This window comes from Aegilops tauschii, chromosome 2 (assembly GCF_002575655.3).
Source record: "Aegilops tauschii subsp. strangulata cultivar AL8/78 chromosome 2, Aet v6.0, whole genome shotgun sequence".
NCBI lineage: Eukaryota > Viridiplantae > Streptophyta > Magnoliopsida > Poales > Poaceae > Aegilops > Aegilops tauschii.
In genome coordinates, this window is record NC_053036.3 from 383,466,955 (window position 1) to 383,478,765 (window position 11,811).

Sequence of the window (11,811 nt, forward strand, 5' to 3'; positions counted from 1 at the left end):
AGATTGAACAAGGTATTGGGATACCGACGATCGAATCTCGGGCAAGTAACATACCGATTGACAAAGGGAATTGTATACGGGATTGATTGAATCCTCGACATCGTGGTTCATCCGATGAGATCATCGTGGAACATGTGGGAGCCAACATGGGTATCCAGATCCCGCTGTTGGTTATTGACCGGAGAGGCGTCTCGGCCATGTCCGCATGTCTCCCGAACCCGTAGGGTCTACACACTTAAGGTTCGGTGACGCTAGGGTTGTAGAGATATGAGTATGCGGAAACCCGAAAGTTGTTCGGAGTCCCGGATGAGATCCCGGACGTCACGAGGAGTTCCGGAATGGTCCGGAGGTGAAGAATTATATATAGGAAGTCCAGTTTTGGCCACCGGGAAAGTTTCGGGGGTTATCGGTATTGTACCGGGACCACCGGAAGGGTCCCGGGGGTCCACCGGGTGGGGCCAACTATCCCGGAGGGCCCCATGGGCTGAAGTGGGAAGGGAACCAGCCCTTAGTGGGCTGGGGCGCCCCCCATGGGCCTCCCCCCTGCGCCTAGGGTTGGAAACCCTAGGGTGGGGGGGCGCCCCACTTGACTTGGGGGGGGGAGTTTCCCCCCTTGGCCGCCCCCCCCCCATAGATGGGTTCTTGGCCGGAGCCCCCCCTCCCAGGGGGCCTATATAAAGGGGGGGAGGGAGGGCAGCAATACTACAGCCTTTGACGCCTCCCTCCTCCCCTGCAACACCTCTCCCTCGCGCAGAAGCTTGGCGAAGCCCTGCCGAGATCCCGCTACATCCACCACCACACCGTCGTGCTGCTGGATCTCCATCAACCTCTCCTTCCCCCTTGCTGGATCAAGAAGGAGGAGAACGTCGCTGCTCCGTACGTGTGTTGAACGCGGAGGTGCCGTCCGTTCGGCACTCGGTCATCGGTGATTTGGATCACGGCGAGTACGACTCCATCAACCTCGTTCATTGGAACGCTTCCGCTCGCGATCTACAAGGGTATGTAGATGCACTCCTTTCCCCTCGTTTCTAGTATACTCCATAGATGGATCTTGGTGATGCGTAGGAAATTTTTAAAATTCTGCTACGATCCCCAACAGTGGCATCATGAGCCAGGCTTATGCGTAGTTACTATGCACGAGTAGAACATAAAGCAGTTGTGGGCGTAGATGTTGCCTATTCTTCTTGCCGCTACTAGTCTTATCTTGTTTCGGCGGTATTGTGGGATGAAGCGGCCCGGACCGACCTTACATGTACGCTTACGTGAGACAGGTTCCACCGACTGACATGCACTAGTTGCATAAGGTGGCTAGCGGGTGTCTGTCTCTCCCACTTTAGTCGAAGCGGATTCGATGAAAAGGGTCCTTATGAAGGGTAAATAGAAATTGGCATATCACGTTGTGGTTTTACGTAGGTAAGAAACGTTCTTGCTAGAAACCTATACAAGCCACGTAAAAACTTGCAACAACAATTAGAGGACGTCTAACTTGTTTTTGCAGCATGTGCTATGTGATATGATATGGCCAGAAGATGTGATGAATGATATATGTGATGTATGAGATTGATCATATTCTTGTAATAGGAATCACGACTTGCATGTCGATGAGTATGACAACCGGCAGGAGCCATAGGAGTTGTCTTTATTATTTTGTATGACCTGCGTGTCATTGAATAACGCCATGTAAATTACTTTACTTTATTGCTAAACGCGTTAGCCATAGAAGTAGAAGTAATCGTTGGCGTGAAAACTTCATGAAGACACAATGATGGAGATCATGATGATGGAGATCATGGTGTCATGCCGGTGACGAAGATGATCATGGTGCCCCAAAGATGGAGATCAAAGGAGCAAAATGATATTGGCCATATCATGTCACTATTTGATTGCATGTGATGTTTATCATGTTTTGCATCTTATTTGCTTAGAACGACGGTAGTAAGTAAGATGATCCCTTATAATAATTTCAAGAAAGTGTTCCCCCTAACTGTGCACCGTTGCGAAGGTTCGTTGTTTCGAAGCACCGCGTGATGATCGGGTGTGATAGATTCTAACGTTCGCATACAACGGGTGTTGACGAGCCTAGCATGTACAGACATGGCCTTGGAACACACGCAATACACTTAGGTTGACTTGACGAGCCTAGCATGTACAGACATGGCCTCGGAACACGGAGGACCGAAAGGTCGAGCATGAGTCGTATAGAAGATATGATCAACATGAAGATGTTCACCGATCTTGACTAGTCCGTCTCACGTGATGATCGGACACGGCCTAGTTAAACTCGGATCATGTTTCACTTAGATGACTAGAGGGATGTCTATCTGAGTGGGAGTTCATTAAATAATTTGATTAGATGAACTCAATTATCATGAACTTAGTCTAAAATCTTTACACTATGTATTGTAGATCAAATGGCCAACGTCGTCCTCAATTTCAACGCGTTCCTAGAGAAAACCAAGCTGAAAGATGATGGCAACAACTATACGGACTGGGTCCGGAACCTGAGGCTCATCCTTATAGTAGCCAAGAAAGATTATGTCTTAGAAGCACCGCTAGGTGATGCACCAATCCCACAGAACCAAGACGTTATGAACGCTTGGCAATCACGTGCTGATGATTACTCCCTCGTTCAGTGCGGCATGCTTTACAGCTTAGAACCGGGTCTCCAAAAGCGTTTTGAGAAACATGGAGCATATGAGATGTTCGAAGAGCTGAAAATGGTTTTCCAAGCTCATGCCCGGGTCGAGAGATATGAAGTCTCCGACAAGTTCTTCAGCTTAAAATGGAGGAAAATAGTTCTGTTAGTGAGCACATACTCAGATTGTCTGGGTTACACAACCGCTTGTCTCAGCTAGGAGTTAATCTCCCGGATGACGCGGTCATTGACAGAATCCTTCAGTCGCTTCCACCAAGCTACAAGAGCTTTGTGATGAACTTCAATATGCAGGGGATGGAAAAGACCATTCCTGAGGTATATTCGATGCTGAAATCAGCGGAGGTGGAGATCAGAAAAGAACATCAAGTGTTGATGGTGAATAAAACCACTAAGTTCAAGAAGGGCAAGGGTAAGAAGAACTTCAAGAAGGACGGCAAGGGAGTTGCCGCGCCCGGTAAGCCAGTTACTGGGAAGAAGCCAAGGAATGGACCCAAGCCTGAGACTGAGTGCTTTTATTGCAAGGGAAGTGGTCACTGGAAGCGGAACTGCCCCAAATACTTAGCGGACAAGAAGGCCGGCAACACCAAAGGTATATGTGATATACATGTAATTGATGTGTACCTTACCAGTACTCGTAGTAGCTCCTGGGTATTTGATACCGGTGCGGTTGCTCATATTTGTAACTCAAAACAGGAACTGCGGAATAAACGGAGACTGGCAAAGGACGAGGTGACGATGCGCGTCGGGAATGGTTCCAAGGTCGATGTGATCGCCGTCGGCACGCTACCTCTGCATCTACCTACGGGATTAGTTTTAAACCTCAATAATTGTTATTTAGTGCCAGCTTTGAGCATGAACATTGTATCTGGATCTCGTTTAATTCGAGATGGCTACTCATTTAAATCCGAGAATAATGGTTGTTCTATTTATATGAGAGATATGTTTTATGGTCATGCCCCGCTGGTCAATGGTTTATTCTTGATGAATCTCGAACGTGATGTTACACATATTTATAGTGTGAATACCAAAAGATGTAAAGTTGATAACGATAGTCCCACATACTTGTGGCACTGCCGCCTTGGTCACATTGGTGTCAAGCGCATGAAGAAGCTCCATGCAGATGGACTTTTGGAGTCTCTTGATTACGAATCATTTGACACGTGCAAACCATGCCTCATGGGTAAAATGACCAAGACTCCGTTCTCCGGAACAATGGAGCGAGCAACCAACTTATTGGAAATCATACATACCGATGTATGCGGTCCAATGAGTGTTGAGGCTCGCGGAGGATATCGTTATGTTCTCACTCTCACTGGTGACTTAAGTAGATATGGGTATGTCTACCTAATGAAACACAAGTCTGAAACCTTTGAAAAGTTCAAGGAATTTCAGAGTGAGGTTGAGAATCAACGTGACAGAAAAATAAAATTCTTACGATCAGATCGTGGTGGAGAATATTTAAGTCACGAATTTGGCGCGCACTTAAGGAAATGTGGAATCGTTTCACAACTCACGCCGCTTGGAACTCCTCAGCGAAACGGTGTGTCCGAACGTCGTAATCGCACTCTATTGGATATGGTGCGATCTATGATGTCTCTTACCGATTTACCGCTCTCATTTTGGGGCTATGCTTTAGAGACTGCCGCATTCACTTTAAATAGGGCTCCGTCGAAATCCGTTGAGACGACACCGTATGAATTATGGTTTGGGAAGAAACCTAAGCTGTCGTTTCTAAAAGTTTGGGGATGCGATGCTTATGTCAAGAAACTTCAACCTGAAAAGCTCGAACCCAAGTCGGAGAAATGCGTCTTCATAGGATACCCTAAGGAAACCATTGGGTATACCTTCTACCTCAGATCCGAAGGCAAGATCTTTGTTGCCAAGAATGGGTCCTTTCTGGAGAAAGAGTTTCTCTCGAAAGAATTAAGTGGGAGGAAAGTGGAACTTGATGAGGTGATAGTCACCCCTTCCGAACCGGAAAGTAGCGCAGTGCGGGAAGATGTTCCTGTGGTGCCTACACCGACTGGGGAGGAAGTTAATGATGATGATCATGAAGCTTCGGATCAAGTTACTGCTGAACTTCGTAGGTCCACAAGGACACGTTCCGCACCAGAGTGGTACGGCAACCCTGTCCTGGAAATCATGTTGTTAGACAACGGTGAACCTTCGAACTATGAAGAAGCAATGGCGGGCCCGGATTCCGACAAATGGCTAGAAGCCATGAAATCCGAGATAGGATCCATGTATGAAAATGAAGTATGGACTTTGACTGACTTGCTCGATGATCGGCGAGCCATAGAAAATAAATGGATCTTTAAGAAGAAGACAGACGCGGATGGTAATGTGACCATCTATAAGGCTCGACTTGTCGCTAAGGGTTATCGACAAGTTCAAGGGGTTGACTACGATGAGACTTTCTCATCCGTAGCGAAGCTGAAGTCCGTCCGAATCATGTTAGCAATTGCCGCATTCTATGATTATGAGATATGGCAAATGGACGTCAAAACGGCATTCCTTAACGGCTTTCTTAAGGAAGAATTGTATATGATGCAGCCGGAAGGTTTTGTCGATCCTAAGAATGCTAACAAGGTATGCAAGCTCCAGCGCTCCATCTATGGACTGGTGCAAGCATCTCGGAGTTGGAACATTCGTTTTGATGAGATGATCAAAGCGTTTGGGTTTACACAGACTTATGGAGAAGCCTGTGTTTACAAGAAAGTGAGTGGGAGCTCTGTAGCATTTCTCTTATTATATGTGGATGACATACTATTGATGGGAAATGATATAGAATTCTTGGAAAGTATAAAGGCCTATTTGAATAAGTGTTTTTCAATGAAGGACCTTGGAGAAGCTGCTTATATATTGGGCATCAAGATCTATAGAGATAGATCAAGACGCCTCATTGGTCTTTCAAAGAGTACGTACCTTGACAAGATATTGAAGAAGTTCAATATGGATCAGTCCAAGAAGGGGTTCTTGCCTGTATTGCAAGGTGTGCAATTGAGCACGGCTCAATGCCCGACCACGGCAGAAGATAGAGAAAAGATGAGTGTCATCCCCTATGCCTCGGCCATAGGGTCTATTATGTATGTCATGCTGTGTACCAGACCTGATGTAAACCTTGTCGTAAGTTTGGTAGGAAGGTACCAAAGTAATCCCGGCATGGAACACTGGACAGCGGTCAAGAATATCCTGAAGTACCTGAAGAGGACTAAGGATATGTTTCTTGTTTATGGAGGTGACGAAGAGCTCGTCATAAAGGGTTAAGTCGATGCTAGCTTCGACACAGATCTGGATGACTCGAAGTCACAAACCGGATACGTGTATATTTTGAATGGAGGAGCAGTAAGCTGGTGCAGTTGCAAGCAAAGCGTCGTGGCGGGATCTACATGTGAAGCGGAGTACATGGCAGCCTCGGAGGCATGACAGGAAGCAGTCTGGATGAAGGAGTTCATTACCGACCTAGGGGTGATTCCCAATGCGTCGGGCCCGATGACTCTCTTCTGTGACAACACTGGAGCTATTGCCCTTGCGAAGGAGCCCAGGTTTCACAGGAAGACCAGGCATATCAAGCGTCGCTTCAACTCCATTCGTGAAAGTGTTCAAAATGGAGACATAGATGTTTATAAAGTACATACGGACCTGAATGTAGCAGATCTGTTGACTAAACCTCTCCCTAGAGCAAAACATGATCAACACCAGGACGCAATGGGTGTTCGATTCATCACAATGTAACTAGATTATTGACTCTAGTGCAAGTGGGAGACTGTTGGAAATATGCCCTAGAGGCAATAATAAATGGTTATTATTATATTTCTTTGTTCATGGTAATTGTCTATTGTTCATGCTATAATTGTGTTATCCGGAAATCGTAATGCATGTGTGAATACATAGACCACAACGTGTCCCTAGTAAGCCTCTAGTTGACTAGCTCGTTGATCAACAGATAGTCATGGTTTCCTGACTATGGACATTGGATGTCATTGATAACGGGATCACATCATTAGGAGAATGATGTGATGGACAAGACCCAATCCTAAGCATAGCTCAAAGATCGTGTAGTTCGTTTGCTAGAGCTTTTCCAATGTCAAGTATCTTCTCCTTAGACCATGAGATCGTGCAACTCCCGGAGACCGTAGGAGTACTTTGGGTGTGCCAAACGTCACAACGTAACTGGGTGACTATAAAGGTACACTACGGGTATCTCCGAAAGTGTCTGTTGGGTTGGCATGGATCGAGACTGGGATTTGTCACTCCGTATGACGGAGAGGTATCTCTGGGCCCACTCGGTAATGCATCATCATAATGAGCTCAATGTGACTAAGGAGTTAGTCACGGGGTCATGCATTGCGGTACGAGTAAAGAGACTTGCCGGTAACGAGATTGAACAAGGTATTGGGATACCGACGATCGAATCTCGGGCAAGTAACATACCGATTGACAAAGGGAATTGTATACGGGATTGATTGAATCCTCGACATCGTGGTTCATCCGATGAGATCATCGTGGAACATGTGGGAGCCAACATGGGTATCCAGATCCCGCTGTTGGTTATTGACCGGAGAGGCGTCTCGGCCATGTCTGCATGTCTCCCGAACCCGTAGGGTCTACACACTTAAGGTTCGGTGACGCTAGGGTTGTAGAGATATGAGTATGCGGAAACCCGAAAGTTGTTCGGAGTCCCGGATGAGATCCCGGACGTCACGAGGAGTTCCGGAATGGTCCGGAGGTGAAGAATTATATATAGGAAGTCCAGTTTTGGCCACCGGGAAAGTTTCGGGGGTTATCGGTATTGTACCGGGACCACCGGAAGGGTCCCGGGGGTCCACCGGGTGGGGCCAACTATCCCAGAGGGCCCCATGGGCTGAAGTGGGAAGGGAACCAGCCCTTAGTGGGCTGGGGCGCCCCCCATGGGCCTCCCCCCTGCGCCTAGGGTTGGAAACCCTAGGGTGGGGGGGCGCCCCACTTGACTTGGGGGGGGGGAGTTTCCCCCCTTGGCCGCCCCCCCCCATAGATGGGTTCTTGGCCGGCGCCCCCCCTCCCAGGGGGCCTATATAAAGGGGGGGAGGGAGGGCAGCAATACTACAGCCTTTGACGCCTCCCTCCTCCCCTGCAACACCTCTCCCTCGCGCAGAAGCTTGGCGAAGCCCTGCCGAGATCCCGCTACATCAACCACCACACCGTCGTGCTGCTGGATCTCCATCAACCTCTCCTTCCCCCTTGCTGGATCAAGAAGGAGGAGAACTCGCTGCTCCGTACGTGTGTTGAACGCGGAGGTGCCGTCCGTTCGGCACTCGGTCATCGGTGATTTGGATCACGGTGAGTACGACTCCATCAACCTCGTTCATTGGAACGTTTCCGCTCGCGATCTACAAGGGTATGTAGATGCACTCCTTTCCCCTCGTTGCTAGTATACTCCATAGATGGATCTTGGTGATGCGTTGGAAATTTTTAAAATTCTGCTACGATCCCCAACACGACCGTGGCAACTCATGGCATAAAGATGATGACATGTATTGCGAAGATGAAGAAGTGGTCGACATTGCGGAGGAGCCATTGGTGTTTATCGATGAGCTCACCCAAAGGGTCGACGCACAAAGGAGGAACCAAAGCATTCGCATGGGATCAAACACCAAAGAGGAGGACAATTTGATTTGCGGGAGTTGGATGGAGATAGGCCAAGATCCCACGAAAGGTGCCGAGCAAAAACGATCTATCTTTTGGACGAGAGTTCATAAAACCTTTCATGAGCGAAGGAAGGTTGGGCCCTACAAGTTTGCGAGCACCCGAAGCATCAACTCAACCCAAAAGAGGTGGGGGTTCATTCAACAAGAGTGCAACAAGTATTGTGCCGTGCTTGAGAGCGTCCAAGCTCGTCCCGTGAGTGGTCTGAACTAGGGAGATCTAGTCCGTGGACTATGACCGTTCTTTTTGAAGGCTAAATAGTGTGCCGGCCGCTGGCTTTGTTGCAGGCGTGCAAAACTTGTCCATTTTGAAGGCTGGCTAGTGTGACGGCCGTTGGCTTTGCTGCCAACGTGAAACTTGAGGGCTCACCATTTTTTGTAGGTTGGCATATGTTTGTCAGCCGTTGGCTTTGTTGCCGACATGAACCACGGCCGATGGCGTGAACAATGCCCGCTGCGGGCATATGTTTGCCGGCCGCTGGCTTTGTTGCCGACATGAACCACGGCCGCTGGCGTAAACGATGCCCGCTGCTGGCATATGTTTGCCGGCCGCTGGCATGAACTACATCTTTATTGTCAATAGTTTTGCGTGCAGGCGGCTGAGATGCGTCCGCGTGGTGGGCGCATGGCCAACGCATCGAGGAAAAGGGCCTGCCGCCGCCTCACCGCCACCCCAAGCGGACGAAATCCGGACAAAACGGATGTCCGTTTGGGGTCGTGCGTTGGAGTTGGCCTAAGAAATCCCCATCCCATTTTTCGGCGTGCACCACAGACCGGGACAACAAACTTCTGAAACTCTAGCTTTTGTGATCTTGTACGGGAGGGAGGCAACTATGTGTTGGAGGAGTGCTCTCGCACGACTGCTTGCTTCTTCTCCACCGTGGTTGCACATGACTAGTTCGAATGACGACTACTTCCCCGACGTCGATGACCTCGGTGCCATGGCTTCCTGTCCTGCCAGAAACACCTCTTCTTCCACACCATCGTACGCGTTAGTATCTATTTTGTTAGGAATTGTTTCTGAATTTGGTACAAACAATTGATCTACACATGGCACTTATATCATATAAGCAACTCAATCACCATAAGGATCCCCCGGAAAAAAATCAGCATAAGGATCTAAATTGGATTTTATCAGCACGAGACCAGCTTTATCTCCGAAAAGAAAATCTAGCTTTTGAAAGCTGTAAAAGCGAACGTAAAATCACGTGTAGGGAAAAAAGCAATATAAAACAATTATATACTGTAAAAAAAGATACACTTTTCTTTAGCCGAAAAAGAAAAGATACACTGTTAGGGCGCCTGTGCCCTCGCCAATGAGGCCATGGCCACCCTGTATTTCGTATGATCTTGGTCACCGAGAAATGCACTGATACAGGCTTTCACATAGCTCTATAGTGCAACGTTTTACAGCGCAATGTACATGCATGCGTAGAGCACATGCTCCGCCCATGGCCCGTTCACGCACACTGACTGAAGCAGTGGAACCCCGGAGCGACCAACCGGGAAACCTCCCCCGCATGCCTATCCTCTGGCCACCCAGCCGCTCCATCACATGCGGCCACAAGCATCCAAGACCCCATCGTCTATATAAGCAGCGGCTTGGAGCACCATTCTTCTCAGAACCACACTCAGCCAAGAGAGCTACTAGTAGCCGGGAGTGTAGTGAGAGTAGAGTGAGCGAGAATGGGTGGCAAAGCCGCTCTCCTGGTGGCCCTCCTGGCCGTGAGCCTGGTCCTCGAGGCCCAGGCGGGCAGCGGCTACGGCGGCGGCCACGCCCCCACCCCGACGCCGGTCGCCCCACCCCCCAAGCACGAGAAGCCACCCAAGGGCCACAAGCCCCCTCACCACCACCACCACGCCAAGCCACCGGCCGCCTCCCACGGGCCGCCAACGCACGCTCCGGCGCCACCCACCTACAGTCCCCCGACGCCTAAACCTACCCCTCCGGCCCCCAAACCTACACCACCCACGTACGCCCCGATCCCGAAGCCGCCGAAGCCATCTCCCTCGCCTCCGGCGTACCACCCCACGCCCAAGCCTGCGCCTCCCACGTATAAACCACCAACCCAGCCTAAGCCCTCACCGCCGGCGTACAAGCCTGCCCCCAAGGTCTCACCACCAGCGTACAAGCCCGCCCCCAAGGTTTCACCGCCGGCTTACAAGCCAGCCCCCAAGGTCTCCCCGCCGGCGTACAAGCCCGCCCCCAAGGTCTCACCGCCGGCGTACAAGCCCGCCCCCAAGGTCTCACCGCCGGCGTACAAGCCAGCCCCCAAGGTCTCACCGCCGGCGTACAAGCCAGCCCCCAAGGTCTCACCGCCGGCGTACAAGCCAGCCCCCAAGGTCTCACCGCCGGCGCACAAGCCTGTCCCCAAGGTCTCACCGCCGGCGTACAAGCCTGTCCCCAAGCCCTCACCGCCGACGTCGCCGACTCCGCCGGCGCCGAAGCCGACTCCACCGCCCTACAAGCCGCCGACGCCTACTCCTCCGGCGTACAAGCCCCCCACCCCGAGCCCCCCGCCTCCGCCGTACCACCACTAAGAAGATCCACCACTCTGAAGTTGGGAGCCCAGGTACGTGCAAACAACATCAGTCTACACTCTACAGTCTTGCATGGACGCACCATTTGTCCGAATAGCACCAACTAACTCGGACAACGTTTGTGTTTGCAGGATGCGGTCGAGAAGAGTTGTGCGAGCAGGCCAAGAAGAGCCACGTACGGCGTCGTTGATCCTCCTCCGGTGTGTGTTGCTGCCGAACTAGGGCCGATCTCTGAGGAGATGGAATAATGCAGATGGCTCCCATTAGTTATCTTACCAGCTTATCATTTGTGTTCGTCCAGTCTTAGCGTCTGTGTTGCTAGCGTGGCAATGTGCCAGTGTCACTGTAAAACCATTAATCACTATGGAAATGGAAGTAAAAGGTGTTGTTTTCCGTTGCATGTAACGTGATCTTGTCTCTGTTTTGCTGTTCTTCTATATCTTCTTGGCCTATGGGTGACGAGATGTGATGTTTGCATGCCAGTGAGTTTACATAAAATATGTGACATTGAGTACTACGCTCTGCTCGCGCAGGCGAAGCATGCATGCCTGCAAGTCCTGCGGCGCAGTGAGCTGTCTTCCTCAGGCTACAGTATCCCACACCAGTGTTCTGCAGCATATGCCCATGCGGAGTACTAGTATATAAGTCTTGCCGTCTAGGTGCATCCCGCGGCCATAGGCACAGGCGCACCCGCCCCGCGAGAACATTTCTCGGGTGCATGTTTCAGCCTAGTGGTTCCATTTAAAAATCTTAGCGTTCTAAAAATTTCATACTCCACAAGGTTTCAGGGAAGCGATGAAGCGAGAGAGACCCGAACCCTAGAGCAGGGGTGCTTACTGTACCTGCACAGGCTATAATGGAGTATTGGCCATGGGTTGGTGCAAACTTACGATAATCAATTGGGTCGCAGCAGCCTTGTTTCCTATCGCA

At 50.1% G+C, this 11,811-nt stretch overlaps 1 protein-coding gene across 1 annotated transcript; it reads left to right on the forward strand.

Annotated features, from left to right (window-relative positions):
• The first annotated feature begins 9,942 nt into the window (after positions 1-9,942).
• Positions 9,943-11,286, forward strand: LOC109781571 (uncharacterized). Its single transcript, XM_020340161.4, has 2 exons — positions 9,943-10,913; positions 11,013-11,286. Exon 1 carries the CDS (start codon positions 10,027-10,029, stop codon positions 10,879-10,881), a length of 855 nt encoding a protein of 284 aa, XP_020195750.1. The 5' UTR covers positions 9,943-10,026; the 3' UTR covers positions 10,882-10,913; positions 11,013-11,286.
• Positions 11,287-11,811: the final 525 nt, after the last annotated feature.